Source organism: Bidens hawaiensis, unplaced genomic scaffold, assembly GCF_021521415.1.
Source record: "Bidens hawaiensis isolate Kalapana, Puna unplaced genomic scaffold, B.hawaiensis_p1.1 tig00019491_1, whole genome shotgun sequence".
Lineage (NCBI taxonomy): Eukaryota > Viridiplantae > Streptophyta > Magnoliopsida > Asterales > Asteraceae > Bidens > Bidens hawaiensis.
The window spans coordinates 67,590-89,552 of record NW_027492961.1 but is presented as its reverse complement, the minus strand read 5'-3'; the positions used below and the strand labels follow the sequence as shown (position 1 = coordinate 89,552).

The 21,963-nt window shown below is 37.0% G+C and overlaps 1 protein-coding gene across 1 annotated transcript; it reads left to right on the top strand.

Annotated features, from left to right (window-relative positions):
• Nucleotides 1-3,251: 3,251 nt before the first annotated feature.
• Nucleotides 3,252-6,255, top strand: LOC143558477 (nuclear-pore anchor-like; the record flags this gene model as incomplete). The annotated part of the gene is given in 3 exon segments (XM_077047309.1): nt 3,252-3,269; nt 3,419-5,984; nt 5,987-6,255. Coding segments are annotated over 3 exon segments (2,853 nt in total), but the record flags the coding sequence as incomplete, so codon positions are not given.
• Nucleotides 6,256-21,963: the final 15,708 nt, after the last annotated feature.

Genomic DNA, 21,963 nt, shown 5'->3' with positions numbered 1-21,963 from the left:
CAAACGTGTTCTCGGTTTACATAGAACCCCGCACCCAAGCCCATTATAACTCTATTAAGTACAAACCACATAAACTTGGCCCAACAAAAACCAATGGTTGAACCTCGAAAACTTGCACCCAAAGGTGAAGGACTCACAATTGCAGCCAGTAACAGGTAATTAATCTTACGATTGTACCGCATATAAATCATATTTACACTTTGTATACTCCTATTACTAAACTTATGTTATTAACTGTCTAATACATGTGAAGATGGAAGTGATCATGATGGAGAAACGGGTTCATCAGATGAAGACGAAATTACTGAAGAACCTGAGTTAACTATGGAGGACAATGAAGGCAAAAATGAGGAAGAAGGTGTAACTGAGGTAGAAGAGACCGCTTCCGAGAATTCAATAGATAAGTTCAAGGATGATGGAAATGATGAATGGAACCATGGCTGTAGAGTCTGTTGCTGTTGTTAGTGGCATATCCACATCAGCGGGCCCCACAGAAGTAAAACCACAGGAAGCGGTTGTTGATACGGGTTTGCTCATCACTGATAGAGAAGGAGATATCTGAAAGGCCGTTTCGAGGTCAACCTTCATCACCTGTCACTAGGGGCCGTGGAAGGAGTCCACGTGGTCGAACCCGTGGTGGACGCACTGGCCGTGGTCGTTGTCAGACACCTGGTTCTCACGGTATGTGAAATTTGTTCCTATTAGTTTTTTGCAATGTCATTAGATCTTTATATTTTTATAGAGTAGTAAACTATAATTTTCACATTTTTCTGTTTGATAAGAAAACTTATGTAACGACTGCTTAAGGAACCTTTAGGAATGTGATGAACGCTGTGGCCCCATGTATGATGTTGACTCATGTGATTAATCCATTGTCAGGTACTAATATGTATGTGTCTGTATATATGTGTGTATATATATAGGGTAAGAATCCTAAGAGAACCATTTGAAAATCGAGAACTTTGAGAACCATTTTAGACCACTAAAAAATCTCTAAAAAATATTTAAAAAAATTATAAAACAAAAAAAAAACACAAATTTTTAAAAAGTAAAAAAACCAAAATTCTTATATTTCATTCCGGTTTCATAAAATAAACCTTCGTATTATACACGTGTATAATTTATTTAATATCTAGTTACGTAGTGTACGCATATGTGCATTATTATTTACCTAAAATTGTACATATGCATATAAAAAAACATGTATGTACATATTTTAGATATATGTATAATTTAGCTAAACCAAGACGCTTTTTTTATGAAACCGGGATGATAAATAAGAATTTTGGTTTTTTTAGTTTTCTCATTTTTGCGCTTTTTTTTTATTTTGTGATTATTTTTTTATTTTTGGGTTTTTTATGATCAAAAATGGTTCTTATGACTCTCAATTTTCAAATGGTTCTCACATGGTGTCGATCCTCTATATATATATATATATATATATATTTATTGTGTTTATATACTCTGTTTCATTTCTGTTAGATGTATAACTTTATTAAGCATTTTGAATACAGAAAGGTGGGCCATACATATATGAAAGTAAAATTTTGTAATAAAGCTAAAGAAGTTGATTTTACTCTTTTGGATAGAGGTATGTTTTGGAGATTTTTCCATCCAGACATTTTGTTTTATATACATTTGCTAATAATAATATATTTAATACATATATTTTTTGAATGTGGAAATTAACAGGTGGAGTTGTTACAAGCTTAAATCTAAAATTTTGTTGGACTGGCAAGGATTTCTGCTGATTTCAAAGCCAGTCATCTGCATGCATATAATAACTTTCTGAGTACATCTACTGTTTTGTTTTGACGCCTCGATGACTAATTTTTGGTATGAATCATGGCGTTTTTAGTGGGAGCTGAAGTATATGGAATTAATTGCCACGTTAGTTTTTCTTTTTTGTAACACTTGCAATTAAAACTTGTTACTTGCTAGTTACATATTTCCAATCATGAGTATATTCTTGAAGTTTTGGGTAATCTGTTGATAGAGATCCTCGGCATATTTGATCATAGCTGGTGGCATCTCGATCGAGAAGATTATTGTATTTTAATTTTATATGTTATAATATATTTTATATATAATTGAATAAACTAATAATATTACATATAACATCTTTATATATAATTATATTAATTATGATTAAAGGGTATAATTTTAACTTAGTTAATTATAAAATTTCGAGTTTCATAATCGACCTAGTTCATTAACTTAAACGCATTCGTATTCTCTTTGTTCCTTTTAGGCTTTATTGTCAACTCGTGATATCCGCATTCTTAATACTCTATATCACCTTTGTTCGTCTTTTGAGGTGAGTTTCACATTCCCCTATTTTACCGTTTCAATGTTTTGGGGACATATGCGAAAACATATTTCTCATATATATTTATACACAAAACTGCAACTGTTGTCTTATGTGCTAATAAATTTTATACCATACTTGTTACGTGCTTATGTGCTCATTGTGAATCGCATTCGGAGAGGTCCAGCATAATCTCATAAATAGTATGATCATACGCCAGTCGTTATAGCCTTTGTGCTTCTCGACATCTCATTTATATTTGCTCATTGGTTAATTTGTTTATCTCATATGACTTGTTGCACTATCTATTTTTATATATATTATATGTACACAAAAACTGGTGTGTTGCTCACTCAACCTTGTGTTGACAAAACTACTCTATTTTAACGCATATGCAGGTCACCGTGTGATGTGAAGTTAATTCAAGTTGAAGATCACTTAAGGAATAATGTTAGAGAAATTTAACGAGAATTATGTTTTTTTTTATTTATGTTTGTTTGATGCACTATTTGTTTTTGTTTGGATAATGTCTTTGAATATTTGGTTTTAATCGAATTTATTAAGTAGATATTGAAATTTCTAGTATTGCATGATAGTAACCTTGAGAGCTGTGACAATCAGCTCACGCCCCAGCATTTCCGCCATAGGTTGGGGTGTGACAGTTATGTACATATTGACTGTCATTTTTTTTGACAAGATGGCAGGTGGCTAGTAAATGACCATGTTCTTATTATGTGTTCTTGTGTTGACTCTTTTTGTTAGCTTGGTTTTTAGCAAAAGTCCGCTAACCAAGCTTGGCAAAACGGTTGTGTCGGGTAATGTGTTCTTGTGTTGACTCTTTTTGTTTGTTGGTTCATTTTAATGGTTTCGATCTTTAAAAGTTTAACGTCAAGCAATAATTTATGTCCCATATATATTTGTCTTTTTGTACATCTATATCTACATGGTAAATGAGAAAAGTGTACTTAAAAATGAACAGAGTAGTATTCATGCATTTTTTTCAGTTTACATGAGTTACCTTCTATGACCCTTGAATCACATTTAAAGTTGGAATGGTGCTGAAGAACTTTTTTTGTTTGTAAAGCTTCCGATTTGATTGCTTTTGTTTAGATTGGTAAAGATGGGGAGATTGAACGGCTTTCACTGGAAGCGTCAGAGCTTCAAAAGTCCAAAAGTCAACTGCTACAGCTGCTGGAACATAAAGATTTGGAGATTAATGAGAAGAATTCTAGCATCAAGGGTTATCTTGACAAGATTGTTTCTTTGACCAACAGTGCTTCTTCTAAAGATTCACGAATTTTTGAACTGGAAGCTGCACATGCACGTGCTCATACTTCTTTAGCTCGTTTGACTCAAGAGAAAGAATTAGTTGAGAGACATAATCTTTGGCTTAATGATGAGTTGACTACCAAAGTCAACAGTCAATTGGAGTTAAGAAAGGCACATAATGAACTAGAGGCAGATTTGTCATCTAAGCTTGCAGATCTGGAACGAAAGTACAATGAAACTGCTAGCTCGTTGAAGTGGAAGGATGATAAAGTCAAGGAACTCGAGTCAAAGCTTGAAGCCTTGCAGGCTGAGATATGCTTATCTAAAGATTCTGCTGCAGCAACTGAGGAGCGATTGTCTACTGAGCTGTCCACCGTAAACAAACTTGTTGAACTCTACAAAGAGAATTCAGATGAGTTGTCCAAGAAGTCTGGAGAGCTTGAAGGTGTTATCAAGGCTTTGGAGACGCATGCAAGTCAAGTTGAAAAAGATTATAAAGAGTGCCTCTCTAAAGAAACATTTGAAAGAATACAATTTAAAACTGAAGTTTCCCGCGTGAAAGAAAAACTTGAAAAGTGTGAAAAAGAATTGGAAACTTACAGGCATTCAGACCATCTTAATCTTCTTCAGATGAGCAGTTTTAACACTAAAGCATATGGCGGCGACCCTGTCAGTGTGAACAACACGAATGAAGATAATAATAAGCTAATGGTTGTTCCCAGTATTCCAGCAGATGTTTCAGGTACAGCACTAGCTGCTTCTCTTCTTCGTGATGGTTGGAGTTTGGTTAAAATGTACGAGAAATACCAAGAAGCTGTTGATGCTTTTAGACATGAGCAATTGGGAAGAAAACATTCAGAATCGGTACTAGAACGTGTTTTGCATGAACTAGAAGAGAAAGCTGATGTTATATTGGATGAACGTGTAGAACATGAAAGAATGCTTGAAGCATATGATACATTGAATGAAAAATTGCAGCATTCTCTTTCTGAACAATCTGTTTCTGAGAGAACCATTCAGGAGTTAAAGGCTGAATTAAAGAAACATGAACGCGACTACAATATAGCCCAAAAAGAAAACAACGATCTTCAAAAACAAGTGACTATTTTACTGAAAGAATGTCGTGACATACAACTTCGTAGTGGATCTGTTAATCATGATTCTGTTGTTGAAGTTCAGATGGATGTTGGTTTGGATTCTGATGATGTTTTCTCTGACCGAATGCTGACTTTCAAGGATATAAACGGGTCGGTTGAGCAGAATGTACAGCTTCGGGGTCTAGTTCGTCTGCTAACTGAGCAAATTGAGACTAAGGAAGCTGAGTTGAGGGAGAATTTCGGGAAGGAATTTCAAAAACATTCTAAAGAAACTGCTTCTAAAGTTGATGCAGTATTGACCAGAGCAGAAGAACAAACACAAATGATTGACTCACTTCACTCTTCTGTTGCTATGTACAAGAAATTATATGAAGAAGAACATAAAAGCCATGTTCCTCAACTACAATCTTCAGACCCCACACCAGTTGACCGAAGCAACAATGCTCCACTACTTCTTGAAGCTTCTCATGATTCTTCTTCAAAAGCGGCACAAGAAAAGGCTTATGAAAGGATAAAGCTTTTAGAAGAAGAGATTACAGGGTTACGAAGCGAGATCGTTACGTTAAAGTCACAATGTGATAAGTTAACTTTAGAGTCAACTTTTTCTCGTGAGAAACTTGACAGATTTATGAAAGATTTTGGCCATCAACGGGAAGAAATGAATGGTGTTATAGCAAGAAATGTTGAATTCTCACAGTTGATAGTTGATTACCAAAGGAAGATACGTGAAGCTTCAGAATCTTTGCATATTGCAGAAGACTTGTCACGCAAGCTAAACATGGAGGTTTCCGTTTTAAAAAGTGAAAAGGAAATATCAATAAATTCTGAAAAAAGAGCATTTGAGGAGGTCCGTAGTATGCCAGAAAGAGTTCATCAGTTGCAAGCTACTTTGAGCACAATTCAAAGTGCTGAAGAGGTGCAGGAAGAATCTAGAAGTGCTCAACGTTTAAGTCAAGAGGATTATGTGAAAAGAGCAGAACGGGATTGGGCCGAGTCTAAGAAAGAGCTTCAAAAAGAACGTGATAATGTTCGCCATCTAACACTTGAGCATGAATCATCTATGCGGGGGTCTATGCAAAGAATTGAGAAATTGGGAAAAGAACTAGCTAATGCATTGCATGCTGTTGCTGATGCTAATTCTCGGGCTTCTGCTGCTTTAGAACGTTTATCTCAATTTGAGAAAATGAAGAGTTCTGAGGTAAATGATGAAAATGCTCTTACCTTGGAAGGCGATGTGGCTGTGCTGAAGGACGAGATCATGAAATTGAAAGTAGAAGCTCAATCTGACAAAGACCATATGTTGCAGTATAAGAGTTAGCCCAGGTGAATGAAGCTGCATTAAAAGAAATGGAAATTCGACATGAACATTTTAAATCTGAGGCGGAAAAGGTGAAAAAAATATTAGAAGATGAAATTATCTCTTTAAAAGAACAGGTTAAGCAGCTTCAAGATGGCTATATCTTGAAGGAAAAAGAAGCAGCTTCTGCTGCTGTATCACAAGAACAAGCTCTTGCATCTTCGTTTTCTGAAATTTCTAAATTTAAAGAAGATGTAACTGCAAAAGTGTTGCTTATAGAAGGTCTACAGGTGGAGTTGTTACAAGCTTGAATCTAAAATTTTGTTAGACTGGCAAGGATTTATGCTAATTTCAAAGTCAGTCATCTGCATGCATATAACTTTCTGAGTACATCTACTGTTTTGTTTTGACGCCTCGATGACTAATTTTTGGTATGAATCATGGCATTTTTGGTGGGAGCTGAAGTATATGGAATTAATTGGCACGTTAATTTTTCTTTTTGGTAACACGTGCATTTAAAATTTGTTACTAGTTACATATCTCCAATCCTGAGTATATTCTTGAAGTTTTGGGTCATCTGTTGATAGAGATCCTTGGCATATTTGATCATAGCTAGCGGTATCTTGATCGAGAAGATTATGTGCATATTGACCGTCATGTTTCTGGCAAGATGGCAGGTGGCTAGTAAATGACCAAGTTCTTATTATGTGTTCTCGTGTTGGCTCTTTTTGTTTGCTTGGTTTTTAGCAAAAATCCGCCAACAAAGCTTGGCAAAATGGTTGGGTCAGGTAATGGGTCAAAATGAGTTTGGGTTAGAGCCAGCTGATTTAAAATAAGTCCAATTTTATCGGGTCAAAACATGTTTTACTAAAAACAAAGCCCCAAAAGGTTTACCGAAGACTATGGTAGGAAAACCTGTTGAATAACGTTGTGTTAATTGTTTTAAAAGGTTTGGCCGCTGGATTGGACAGTCTCCGACTTTGGATAATCGATGTTGAATAATCGATTTTTCCATGTTAGAATATTCGACCCAAGTATCAAGAACGAGCAAGTGGTTATGAAACTAAAAGTGGTAAATCAAGGGAGACAATTAAGAAGTTGTTAGGAGGGATATGAAGGCATGTCTGGACGCCAAAGATGATTTATATATTTTGTAAATGATTTAAACTAAATGTATATACTATCCAATTATATACAAATTATTATATATATTAAAAATAGGATTCACTCCTCCTCACAATTACAGTATTCAATTTACTATTCAATTTTTTAATATTATATTTATTACAATCATTAAATTACTAGTCTATAAATAAAATTGAGGCATTTATTTCATTTTTTTTAACTAATTATATTATTTATACAAACTATATATATTTAAATATTCTTGGATAAGTGTCAGTTTTACATATTTATTTGTCGGTTAAACGTTTTCTTAAACTTTGTTTTTGTATTTTTTTACAATTCGTCTTTACAGTGACTGAAGCTTTTTCATGATCTAAAAATATCCCATTGTCGCATTGTTTTATATCCGCGTCTCGACGTTTGATAACGCGTCTTTAAAATATTTTTTAGGCTTGCTTATGTTTACGAATTTATATTGATACTAACTGAATTTGCGTTGGTTAGTAGCAGTAACGTGCCGTGGTTTTTTTGTTCTACATGTGATGATTTGTTGTAATTTGGCATTGACGAGTTTATTTCTTTTGTTTAGCTCCGATGTCATAACCTGATACAAGTTGACTTCGTGTCGACTCACAGCGCAATCGTGGTTTAACGTTTTCATGTATGTTTTTTTGTTCGATTTAATTGTAACACCCCGACCGATGGCGGATTATACATCGGGGCGCCACGTATTGTTTCATTACTCGTGACACTATTTGGGTGTCAATATTTAATAAATACATTTTCATTGCGCACGCGCAGAACACAAATCGTATAGTAACATAAATCACATATCATAACTCAAAATATTCAACTAACATAATTTGTCTTGTTACATTTTATTCTAGGTCCAAAGAAAAAAGAAAACATCCTACGTGTCCTTGAGATTTCCAAAAGCAGCTACAGCAAACCTGAACATGTGTTAAAATAAAACGTCAACACTTGCGTGTCGGTGAGAAATCAAGTTTAATAGATATAAATAGATAATAACAAACACTGCGCGCAACATGTGCATAACTGGGGTTTAACATAGGGTGTAATCAGATTGTGATCAAGCCTAAATAGATCATAGCTCATAGTTCAATCCGTGCTCCCAATCGAGCACAAAAACAAGAAAACATACGTGCATGTGTAACAAAACAAGAAAACCGTAAACGATAGGTCTCCCGTGTTCATCTAATGGATCCATGAAAACTTCGGAATAGGCCGAACAAAGCGGTTAATGATTCACACATACAAATAAACAGCCAAGTAAACGTCCATAAAACATGGGGTTTTGCGCACATAAGTTTCATAAACAAGTTTAAGACTCAAGTTGTACGAACACATGAACATCCCAAAACGTTAAAAATAAAAGGGGATTAAGTACGAGATTACTCACCTGAAAACGGTGCGTTGAAAGATAAAGCAAGAACCAACTTTTAAACAAGCACAAGTTAACCTATAAATAAGAGGTTATTGGTTTAACGATTGGTTTTTATGCCTTGAATATATGCAGTAAGTATCGATTTTTGTTAGTTAAACAAATTAAAACAAAATATATATATTTATATTTACCGAGATTCTGGGCAGAACAGAAGAGAAGACGGAGGCAAAGAGAGGAGGGCGATGCAGAGGAACTACGGTAGAGAGCAAAAGGGAGAGAGAGATTTGAGGAGTGTTTAAGTGTAGTGTGTGTAGTGTTAATAAACAAGAACTTAGCTTAAATTTATAGGAAAAACCCAAGGGAACACAATCCCTTGAAAAGGGGAAAAAGATCATATCAAATCAAGCAAAAGATATTAAAAAGCACAAGAAAACAAAAGCAAAAGATATCAAAAGATATGCCGGCAGCTGCAGGGGGATGGGGAAAGGCTGACAGGTTACAGGTAAAGCATGGGAGGTGTCAGATAAAACACTGATCAAGACATGCAAAAGAAGATTTCAAAAGATTATGTCAGTCACTTTTTCTGTCAACCAATAGGATCGGTGCGCATGCTGCGCCGAAAGTGGCTTTTCGTACAGATGTCGGAACTGACCTAAAGTGCTCTTACAAAAGATAAGATATTTCAAAAGCATACAAGCCGACTTAAACTGAAGAAAAGACTTAAGGTCTAGCGCGAGAAGACTCGAGCGCGCGCGAGGGCGAAGGCAGACAGAGAACAATCCTTAGCGCGCCGCGGGAAGAACTACAATCCTTAGCGCGTCGCGGGAAGAACTACAATTCTTAGCGCGTCGCGGGAAGAACTACAATTCTTAGCGCGCCGCGGGAAGAACTACAATCCGTAGCGCGTCGCGGGAAGAACTACAATTCTTAGCGCGCCGCTGGAAGAACTACCATTCTTAGCGCGCTGCGGGAACAGTTTGCCTCGCGTATCGCAGGGACAGTTGGTCTTCACGCAGGCTTCCTTGTAAGGAGTCTGGCGCGTGGAGCTGCGCAGACATCCTTAGGCGGGAAGAACCAAAGGACAAGCAAAGAGTTAAGAGAAAAAGGGTTTCAAGGCTTTAAGGGTTAAGCAGAGGGGCGGGACGGCGACAAGAGAGAAAAGAGACGGGACGGCGACAAGAGAGAGAAAGAGGCGGGACGGCGGAAAGAAATTATTATTATTAGTAAGTAAATATAAAAATATATAAATATATATATATAATTTATTAATGTTAAATTTACAAAGATTAATAATCAAATTTTAAATCATAAAAAGAATCGGATTCGAAAACGGGTACCTGGGTCGGGTCGGATTGGGCAGTTGTCACAGTCTCCCCTACTTTAAGAAATTTCGTCCCGAAATTTATCTCGAAGTAGGTTGCGCAGAGAAAAGGTGCGGGTACTTGATCTTCATCTGATCTTCCCTTTCCCAAGTGAACTCGGCTCCGCGCTTGGACTGCCAACGAACTTTGATAATAGGGATGCGACTGCGCTTGGTTTGCTTTACCTCGCGATCCATAATCTCAACAGGCTTCTCAACGAAATGCATAGACTCATCAACTTGAACTTCATCAAGTGGTATGTGGAGGTTCTCGTCAGCTAAACATTTCTTGAGATTGGATACATGGAAAGTTGGATGCACATTGCTGAGCGCGGGCGGCAGGTCCAGTTTGTAGGCAACTTTTCCCACCCTCGCAAGAATCTTGAATGGACCAACATAACGAGGTGCAAGCTTACCTTTCTTCCCAAAGCGGACAACACCCTTCCAGGGCGACACTTTGAGGAGAACAAGATCACCAACTAGAAATTCGAGAGGCTTCCGCCTGCGATCTGCGTAACTCTTTTGTCGGCTTCTGGCAGTCAGCAGATGATCACGGATCTTGGCGATTTTATCGGTTGTCTCTTGAACTAGTTCGGGTCCTGTGATTTGAACTTCACCCACTTCGTTCCAACAAATCGGCGAGCGGCACTTTCGACCGTAAAGTGCTTCAAATGGGGCCATACCGATTCTGGAATGATAGCTGTTATTATAAGAGAACTCGATCAGAGGTAGGTGTGAATCCCAATTGCCTCCAAAATCAAGAACACAAGATCGAAGCATATCCTCAAGGGTTTGGATGGTTCGCTCAGACTGTCCGTCAGTCTGAGGATGATATGCAGTACTCATGTCCAAACGAGTTCCTAACGCAGATTGGAGAGATTTCCAAAAGCGAGATATAAAACGGCCATCGCGATCGGATATGATGCTCAAGGGAGTACCATGACGGCAGACAATTTCTTTGACATAAAGATGCGCAAGTTGTTCAACACGGTAGGTTTCACGAATGGGCAGAAAGTGAGCAGACTTGGTCAATCGATCCACTATTACCCAAATGCTATCATGTTTGCTTGCGGTCAAGGGTAACTTGGTGATAAAGTCCATTGCTATACTTTCCCATTTCCACGTAGGGATTTCAGGTTGTTCGAGCAAACCAGATGGGCGTTGATGTTCAGCTTTTACCTTAGAACAAGTTAGGCATTTAGCTACTAACACAGCAGTATCCTTTTTCATACCAGGCCACCAATAAGAAAGGCGCAAATCTTTGTACATTTTGTCAGCACCAGGATGAACGGAATACCGAGTTTTGTGCGCTTCACTCAGTATGACAGAGCGAAGATTCTCATCATTGGGGATCCAGATGCGATTGAGATAACAGAGAATTCCATTCAGGTTAGGGACTAGATGTGCTTCTGCACCACACGCTAACTCGGCGCGTAGGTTGCCTTTGCTGATCGATGCGCGCTGCGCGTCGCGAATGCGCGATTCAAGATCGTTTTGTATCGGCGCGAAATGAAGCTGCGTGCGCGGCAAGATACAGTTGAGTTGGCTGGGTTTGCGGCTGAGCGCATCGGCTACCACATTAGCCTTTCCAGGGTGATATCGGATCTCACAATCGTAATCGCTGATGAGTTCGTTCCATCGGCGTTGTCTCATGTTAAGTTCCTTTTGATCAAAAATGTGCTGAAGGCTTTTATGGTCTGTATAAATGATACACTTAGTCCCATAGAGGTAGTGTCTCCAGATTTTTAAGGCAAATACAACTGCACCAAGTTCGAGGTCGTGAGTCGTATAATTCTTTTCATGAATTTTGAGTTGCCTAGACGCGTAAGCGATAACCTTGCCTCGTTGCATAAGTACACAACCGAGACCTTGGTTGGAGGCATCACAATAAACGACGAAGTCATCAGTACCCTCAGGTAACGCTAGAACAGGAGCTTCGCACAACAATTGCTTGAGCGTTTGAAAGGCTTCTTCTTGCTTAGCGCCCCAAATATACGGTTTGCCTTTGTGCGTTAATGCTGTTAAAGGCAAGGCGATTTTTGAGAAGTTCGAGATGAATCGCCGGTAGTAACCAGCTAAGCCCAAAAAGGAACGGATTTCGGTAGGAGTGGACGGTGTAATCCAGTTCTTGATTGCTTCAATTTTGGATGGGTCGACATGAATACCCATCTTGTTTACAACATGACCAAGAAACTGTACTTCATCCGACCAAAACTCACACTTGGAGAGTTTGGCATAGAGTTGTTCGGTTCGAAGCTTTTGCAACACCAACTGAAGATGTTGTTCATGCTCGGCCTTGGTTTTGGAATACACCAGAACGTCATCGATAAACACGATCACGAATCGGTCCAAGAAAGATCTACACACCCGGTTCATTAGATCCATGAAGACAGCGGGTGCGTTGGTTAAACCGAAGGGCATGACCAAGAATTCAAAATGACCGTAACGGGTTCGAAAAGCAGTTTTGGGAATATCCTCTTCGCAGATACGCAACTGGTGATAGCCAGAACGGAGATCGATTTTGGAGAAACAAGAGGCACCTTGGAGTTGATCAAAGAGGTCGTCAATACGCGGTAAGGGATACCGGTTCTTAATGGTGAGCTTGTTCAGCTCGCGGTAATCGATACACATGCGAAACGATCCGTCTTTCTTTTTAACGAACAACACCGGAGCACCCCAAGGCGAAGAGCTAGGGCGAATGAATCCTTTATCGGTCAACTCTTGAAGTTGACTTGCTAATTCTTGCATTTCAGCGGGTGCAAGTCGATAAGGAGATTTGGCTACGGGGGATGCACCAGGGACAAGATCAATACGAAACTCGACTTCCCGAGCGGGAGGTAAACCAGAAAGATCATCGGGGAAGACTTCAGGAAAGTCACGCATGATGGGAATCTCAGAAAGTTTCTTCTTTCCTTCATCGGGTTTGACCACATGAGCTAAGAACGCGACACATTTCTTCCGCAAAAGTCTTCGAGCTTCAGAGCATGACATAAGTTTAAGACCGTTAGATGGTTTCTCGCCGTAGATATGAAGATCTTGACCATTTTTCCGAGGAATGCGAATCAACTTCTTGGCGCAGATTACTTCGGCGCGATTTTGCGAGAGCCAGTCCATTCCAATAATCACATCAAAACTTCCAAGAGGCATGGGAATGAGGTCGATTAGAAAATCATGTTCATTAAGGTTAAGCGTGCAATCTTTGATCACGGAGTTTATTAAAATAGTTTCACCATTAGCCAATTCAACTGAAAAGTTTTCGTTTAAGTTTACTCGCGGTCGTGCAAGTTTTTGTTCAAATGCGCGAGAAATAAAACTTCTATCGGCGCCAGTATCGAAAAGTATGGATGCATATTGTCCGTTAAGTAAAAATGTACCATTAACCACGTCATTATTCGCTTGCGCTTGGTGCGCGGTTATATTAAAAGCTCGTCCGCGCGTCACTTGGTTTGAAATTTGGTTAACCGGATTAGCTTGCGTAATTTGTACTTGCAGTCTCGGGCACGCGTTCCGGAAATGACTGGGGTCACCGCAGTTATAGCACGACCTGGGTCGTGGATTAGGGTATGTTGGTTGTGGGTTTAGCGGGTAAGTTGGTGGTGTTTGCGCGATTGGGTTGGCGGGAAGGACTCTACAGTTCTCAGCAGTGTGACCAGTACGGCCACATCGGTTACATTGTCGACACGGGACTTGAGTTGGATGGTGAAGTCTACAGGTTGGGCAAAAGGGTTGGTTTCCTGTGTAAGGTTTCTTAGTTGACGGGGCAGGGAGTGCGGGATTGGTTAAGGCATAGTTATGGACTACAGGGGGTGTTGGGTAGGTTGACAGTGGGTTAGGAGCGTATACTGGAGGTTGGTAGGCGGGTTGCTGGACAACGAGCGGGTTGGTAAGCGCGTAGGCTTGATGTTTGCGCCTGCGCTTGAGGTTGTTACGGTTTGAGGGTTCTGGCTTGGTTTCTGTTGGTTCTGGGACAGTCTTGGTGAGTTTGGTCTTCTCGGCTCCCCGCAGGAACAGAGTTCCTGCCCTGACATGGTTGTCGCTGAGCACAGCGGCCAACTCGATGGCGTCAGAGAGGGTTGCTGGGTTCCTGGCCCATACAGAATCTTGAATTTCCATGGGGAGACCCCCAAGAAACTTCTCGATGGCTCGGCGGGAAGGGGTAACTAGGTGTGGGACAAGCAAACTTAGTTCGTGGAAGCGCATAGCGTACTCGCGCGCTTCGCCACTGTACTGCTTCAAGTTCCAAAATTCCTCCTCAAGGCGCTTTATTTCGTTGGGAGGGCAGAATTCTCTAGTCAAAAGTTCCTTGAATTCCTCCCAGAGCATGCTAGAAGCAGCCTCTGCGCCACGCGCGTGAGCTACTCCGTTCCACCAAGTAAGCGCCCTTGATTCTAGGACACTTGAGGCGTATAAGGTTCGTCGGTCTGGAGGGCATTGGGTATGGAGGAAGGTGTTTTCAATTTTCTCGAGCCATTGGAGCATCACGGTGGCTCCTTCAAGCCCTGTGAATTTCGGAGGGTTACCCGCATTAAAGGATTTAATATTGTACCCGGAGGGGTTGGTATTATTTTGGTTTAAGGCTTGGGCTATTGCGGCGGCCATTTCCTGGGAACGTTGCTGCCTACGTCTGCGCGAGGCTTCTCTCCTCTGATAACGAGCTGATAGCGGAGGCATTCTATAAAAGTTTTAATTTTTGTTAATATCTTGGTATGGGAAATCGTTTTAGCGCAAAGTATATCGTCGTAAAGCTTGTTTCGCGGAGTTAAATGCTATCAAGTTTTGAAGTAAAATATGAATTTAAATGCAAACTTAATACAGGTAATGAATTCGAATTGAAAATCGACAATTCATGTATCACCATGACTTTTCAAATCTTCAATTTAAAATACACGAGTAAATGAGCATTGAAGGTTGACAATTCATGTATCACCATGACTTTTCAATTCTTCAATTTAAAATATCGAGTAAATGAACATTGAAGATTGACAATTCATGTGTCACCATGACTTTTCAAATCTTCAATTTAAAATATAAAGTTAATGGTAATTGAAAATCAACTATTCATGTACCACCATGACTTCTCGGATTTTCAATCCCCACAACAAACGAATATGTAAGTAAAGAAATAAATTGAAATTTAATAAAAATCGAAAGATCGCGAATAAAACATGAAATCATGTGCTGCGTATGCGCGAGCATATTTTATAAATATCGAGTAAATAACAATTAGCGCGCAATCATGAGATATTTCTCATGCGCGAGAAGGGACTCTTAGGTATTCTAGGTCGTTACGTCTAACCACCTATCCTAAAGTCACGGAGCTCTGATACCAATCTGTAACACCCCGACCGATGGCGGATTATACATCGGGGCGCCACGTATTGTTTCATTACTCGTGACACTATTTGGGTGTCAATATTTAATAAATACATTTTCATTGCGCACGCGCAGAACACAAATCGTATAGTAACATAAATCACATATCATAACTCAAAATATTCAACTAACATAATTTGTCATGTTACATTTTATTCTAGGTCCAAAGAAAAAAGAAAACATCCTACGTGTCCTTGAGATTTCCAAAAGCAGCTACAGCAAACCTGAACATGTGTTAAAATAAAACGTCAACACTTGCGTGTCGGTGAGAAATCAAGTTTAATAGATATAAATAGATAATAACAAACACTGCGCGCAACATGTGCATAACTGGGGTTTAACATAGGGTGTAATCAGATTGTGATCAAGCCTAAATAGATCATAGCTCATAGTTCAATCCGTGCTCCCAATCGAGCACAAAAACAAGAAAACATACGTGCATGTGTAACAAAACAAGAAAACCGTAAACGATAGGTCTCCCGTGTTCATCTAATGGATCCATGAAAACTTCGGAATAGGCCGAACAAAGCGGTTAATGATTCACACATACAAATAAACAGCCAAGTAAACGTCCATAAAACATGGGGTTTTGCGCACATAAGTTTCATAAACAAGTTTAAGACTCAAGTTGTACGAACACATGAACATCCCAAAACGTTAAAAATAAAAGGGGATTAAGTACGAGATTACTCACCTGAAAACGGTGCGTTGAAAGATAATGCAAGAACCAACTTTTAAACAAGCACAAGTTAACCTATAAATAAGAGGTTATTGGTTTAACGATTGGTTTTTATGCCTTGAATATATGCAGTAAGTATCGATTTTTGTTAGTTAAACAAATTAAAACAAAATATATATATTTATATTTACCGAGATTCTGGGCAGAACAGAAGAGAAGACGGAGGCAAAGAGAGGAGGGCGATGCAGAGGAACTACGGCAGAGAGCAAAAGGGAGAGAGAGATTTGAGGAGTGTTTAAGTGTAGTGTGTGTAGTGTTAATAAACAAGAACTTAGCTTAAATTTATAGGAAAAACCCAAGGGAACACAATCCCTTGAAAAGGGGAAAAAGATCATATCAAATCAAGCAAAAGATATTAAAAAGCACAAGAAAACAAAAGCAAAAGATATCAAAAGATATGCCGGCAGCTGCAGGGGGATGGGGAAAGGCTGACAGGTTACAGGTAAAGCATGGGAGGTGTCAGATAAAACACTGATCAAGACATGCAAAAGAAGATTTCAAAAGATTATGTCAGTCACTTTTTCTGTCAACCAATAGGATCGGTGCGCATGCTGCGCCGAAAGTGGCTTTTCGTACAGATGTCGGAACTGACCTAAAGTGCTCTTACAAAAGATAAGATATTTCAAAAGCATACAAGCCGACTTAAACTGAAGAAAAGACTTAAGGTCTAGCGCGAGAAGACTCGAGCGCGCGCGAGGGCGAAGGCAGACAGAGAACAATCCTTAGCGCGCCGCGGGAAGAACTACAATCCTTAGCGCGTCGCGGGAAGAACTACAATTCTTAGCGCGTCGCGGGAAGAACTACAATTCTTAGCGCGCCGCGGGAAGAACTACAATCCGTAGCGCGTCGCGGGAAGAACTACAATTCTTAGCGCGCCGCTGGAAGAACTACCATTCTTAGCGCGCTGCGGGAACAGTTTGCCTCGCGTATCGCAGGGACAGTTGGTCTTCACGCAGGCTTCCTTGTAAGGAGTCTGGCGCGTGGAGCTGCGCAGACATCCTTAGGCGGGAAGAACCAAAGGACAAGCAAAGAGTTAAGAGAAAAAGGGTTTCAAGGCTTTAAGGGTTAAGCAGAGGGGCGGGACGGCGACAAGAGAGAAAAGAGACGGGACGGCGACAAGAGAGAGAAAGAGGCGGGACGGCGGAAAGAAATTATTATTATTAGTAAGTAAATATAAAAATATATAAATATATATATATAATTTATTAATGTTAAATTTACAAAGATTAATAATCAAATTTTAAATCATAAAAAGAATCGGATTCGAAAACGGGTACCTGGGTCGGGTCGGATTGGGCAGTTGTCACATTAATGGTCTCGCCGCGAAGCGCGGGATTAAATATTTTAAAATTTAATAATTTACAGTTCTGTAGTTTTAGTTAGCGGATAATTTGAGGAACTTAAAACATTTTGGTGATGTTATAATCATGGGTTAAAGACTTCGAACTATTTATTCTTAAAAAGTGTTAGTAGTTTTGATTAGTAGTTAACATAATTTGTACTCCACCATATATATGGTAACAATTCGTTCATTGAATTATTTACATGTTCTTGTTTCAAGTTTTGAAATTGTTTCAATACTCATAAAATCTTTTGTTCAAATCAAGTCATTAAAATTTTATTTTTGAAATTATATTTTACATGGATAGCAGGTTACGTAAGCTTTTTTTTAATTTTTTTTAAATAGTTTGACATTGGAAAATATTTTTTAAAACATTGACAAAGTTAGGACATGCTTGTAATTGAGTTTAAAAAATGCTTATTGGCTTATTGGTGTTTTCAAAAAACCAAAAAGTTTAAATGTGTTTGGCAATCATAAAAAACATGGCTTTTCAAAATGGCTTTTTGAAAAGTCATAAGCATTTTTCAAACTCAATCCCAAACATGCTCTTAGTAAAAATTGAGAAAATAAAATTTTAAATTGTGAAAAATTGCAATATATATATAAAGATTCTTTTTTTTTTTACAATTTTGTAGATTTTTTTTACTCTTTTCCTTTTTTTTGCAATTTTTCGCAATATAAAAATTATTGTTCTCGATCAGTTTTTAAAAAATATTTTGCAATGTCAAACTATTTAAAAATAATAAAAACATACATAACATGCTATCTAGATAAAATATCTATGATTAGAACAAAAAGGAAATCTTAGTGACCTGATTGGAGTGACTTGATTTGAACAATTCCATAACTTGGTTACTCTTATTTAAAGTAATATTTTATATAAATAATAAATATAAATGTCTATCAAAAAGTCTTACGCGTCACTCTCTGGTTGCTTCTGACCCTCTCAATCTATCAGATTCCTTGATTTGTAATTTGAGGTTTCTCATGCGTTTGACCCGAATTCGCGGGCATGAACCTCACCAAACCCCGATACTCCCTAAATAGGTTATAACAACTCATTTATTTGTCAAAACCCTCTCATCATCAAACAATAATTTTCGTGGGTCATGGTCTCATCAAACCCGGATAACCCTTAAATACGCCATAACATCCTATTTATTTGTGAAATCTTTTCATCATCAAACCCTAATTTAATTTCTCTCATCTAAATATTCTCCGTTTCCGGTCTATCCTTTCCATAATTGGTCAACTTCTGATTACTACACACCATCGTCAACCTTCCCTCTCATGCATCAACCACCGTCGTCACCTACATCAACCGCCCCTTTTACAAAAGATAAATATTTGTGTTCATGTTTGTTCGTTAAAAAAATCAACATGTTCGTTTTCGTATATGTTCATTTGTTAAAAATCTAAAAGACCTACACATCTCTATTGAAAGAGCTCAAACGCTAAAAAAATATAATGAACACAACACAAACTAATATATAGATTTAAATCAAAACAAAACTACGTTAAAAATTAAAATAAATCATTACAAAATATAAAATAGCAAAATGATTAAAAAACATTAACCTAAATAAACTATGTAACACAGGTGACTCAAACTAGTAAAGTTATAATTCAGTATGATCATACAACTAACAATTATATAACATCATTAATTATGTTTATTTTATTAAAACTAGTAAATGTTTTTTTGTGTATTTTATAAATAGATTTAGACGTAAACATAAATTTTTTCTCAATAATTAATGCGCAATAAAAGCGTGAATATAATCGAATTAACTATAGTTGATTGATATTTAAATATAATTTTTTTGACGGCTACCCCTACAACAATTTATGCCAACAATTCTATACTTCTTGCCCAAGTCTTAGAAGCAAGTACCTATATCAAATGGGTTAGTCTTACATTGACAACTGACATTTTATGTAATTTAAAAACAATGCAAACACTTTAGTATGTAATATGTAAATTAGAATTAATGTAGAGCTATTAGTTTTTAATTTTGATCTATTTTAAAAGCTGTGTGGGTAAATCTTTTCATTAGATAGATCTTTTCTAAAAGACTCATTATGTAACGTTAATTAGTTTAAAATAACATTTATGTATGTTTAATAAATTAATATAATATATACAAGATATAATAACTAATTCTAAAGATATACACATAGGTAAAATATGTGTACAAACAAAAGTATTTATTTATGTATTCTTTTAGTTGCTAGCTAGCTTTACACATAAAAAAATATAATAAATACATATAATTCTTAAATTTCGATGTAATTTTTATTACACCCATAAAAATGAGCATTATAATTTCCTTTAAATTTAATATCATAATGCTATATAATTTTTTTTTATTATAAAAAATAATATGTTATGTGATTATTGTCACACCCCAACCTACGACGGAAATATCGGGGCGTGAACTGATTGTCACAGATCTCAAGGTTATTATCATGCATTATTAAAAGTTTCGATATCTATTTATTAAATTTCCAAATAACAATCATCTTTACAAAAATCCAAATAAACGAAGGTACATATATCAATCAATAACAATAAGTCTCATTAAGTTTTCTTCTAGCATAAATCCTTAAGTTATCTTGTACTTCACATCAAACGATAACCTGCATATGCCTTGAAAATAATATAGTTTTGTCAACACAAGGTTGAGTGAGCAACACACCAGTTCAAAGTATAAATAAAATATGTATTTGCAACAAGTCATATGAGAATAACAAAATAACCAAATGAGCAAGTATAACTGAGATGTCGAGAAGCACAAAGTTATAACGACTGGCGTATGATCATATTAGACTGAGAATATGTTGGACCTCTCCGAATGCGAAAGCATACAAAGCAAATAAGCACATAAACAAGTAAGGTATAAGTTGTTAATACATAAGACAAAGTTACAGTTTTAAGTATAAGTATATAATGAGAAATATATTTACGCATATGTCCCCAAAACATTGAAAGCGGTAAAATAGAGGAATGTGGTACTCACCTCGAAGATGAACAACTGTGATTAAGATAACAAGAGGATGGGAAAAGTCACGCATTGACAATAAAACCTAAAAGGAACAAAGAGAAGTACGGATACACTAAGTATATAAACTAGATAGATTCATGAAAGCTCGATAATTAAGTTAATATTATACCCTTTTAATCATAATTAATTTGATAATTATTCGCTTATTAAATTATATACATTATAATATTTTATCATATAGATTCATCTTTTAAAGTATCATTAGTTTGTTAAATTAAACTATTCAAATATTTTATCATATAAAATACATCTTAAAACATTGTTAGTTTTATAAATATAGTTATATATAAAGTTTGCTTATAATATATATATTAAAACATAAATATTAATTTATTATATATATAGATATGTATATATACATATATGTCTACATATACGCATATACACGACAAAAGATGCGAGAAACAATTGTTATATTGTCGGTTTTCATTAAAATAATTTTAATTAATTAATATGATTAATAGCATGTTTAAAATAAACAAAAAAAATGCTTAAAATACGGGGTTGCGGGGGATCGAACCCGCCACCTGCATCCCATGACTCAAAGACTTAACCAGCTGGGCTATCTTAGCGACGTGCGATAATAACCAGAACTGATTTAATATAAACAGAACCCGATTAATCAGAATTGATTATGAACCCTAGCAAACTGATTTGATCCAATCCGAAGAATTTAAATCAAATCAGCCATAGGGCTTTTGATCAGTACCATCCCGCGATCAAAACCATATATCAGATTACTTGTAACGATGATCAGACGTAGTGTAACGAGGTTCAACAGTGGCCGGCGGCGAGGTGGTTATGAACGATGATAAAAATGGCTAAACTAATCCAATTAAATATGGGGCTAATGATTATTAGGGTTAGGAGATCGTATCTGCTCGATTAATTGATATAATACAACCAATTTCGTGTTCTACAAGGTTAGACGAGTGTCGGTTTGGTTAAAGATAGAAAAACGAATCAAATTTGATATTGTTTACTTGTTTAAAATGTCGGTTAGGCCGCAATTAATAGTTATAAACTATTACTAGATCAAAACTTCAATTACACAAAGATTTGCTAACCTAATTTGGTGTTTATTAACTTCGGGTACAAGAAAAACCCGATTAGAAAAGGGTATGAGCAAATGGATGATCCAGATAAAGAGATGAGTTATAAATCTGGATATTAGAATTATATATTATTTATATTTTAGTCCCTAGGGAAAGCAGGTGGGAACACATTTGGATAAAAGTTTGAGTTTTGGGTTAAAATTGTCAAAATATAAAAGTGATAAACATATTATATATAAATCTATAAACAAATAATATTATAATAATAAATTACACTTGATAAACACGATAAACTTCCCGAACATCGGAATGGGTCGGGTATTTAATAAAAATATTGATTCGAAAACCCGAGTTGTTACAATTATCAGTATGTTTCTCGCCAAATTACTTGGGCATCTCTCTATTGTGTGTCTGTGTATACACACACATTCATCTTGATATATAAGTTTCGTAATCATGCATATGGCACATCAACTGGTTTGCTCATCAACCAGGTAGTTATGGGTTTAAGTCACGTGTAGTGAAGAT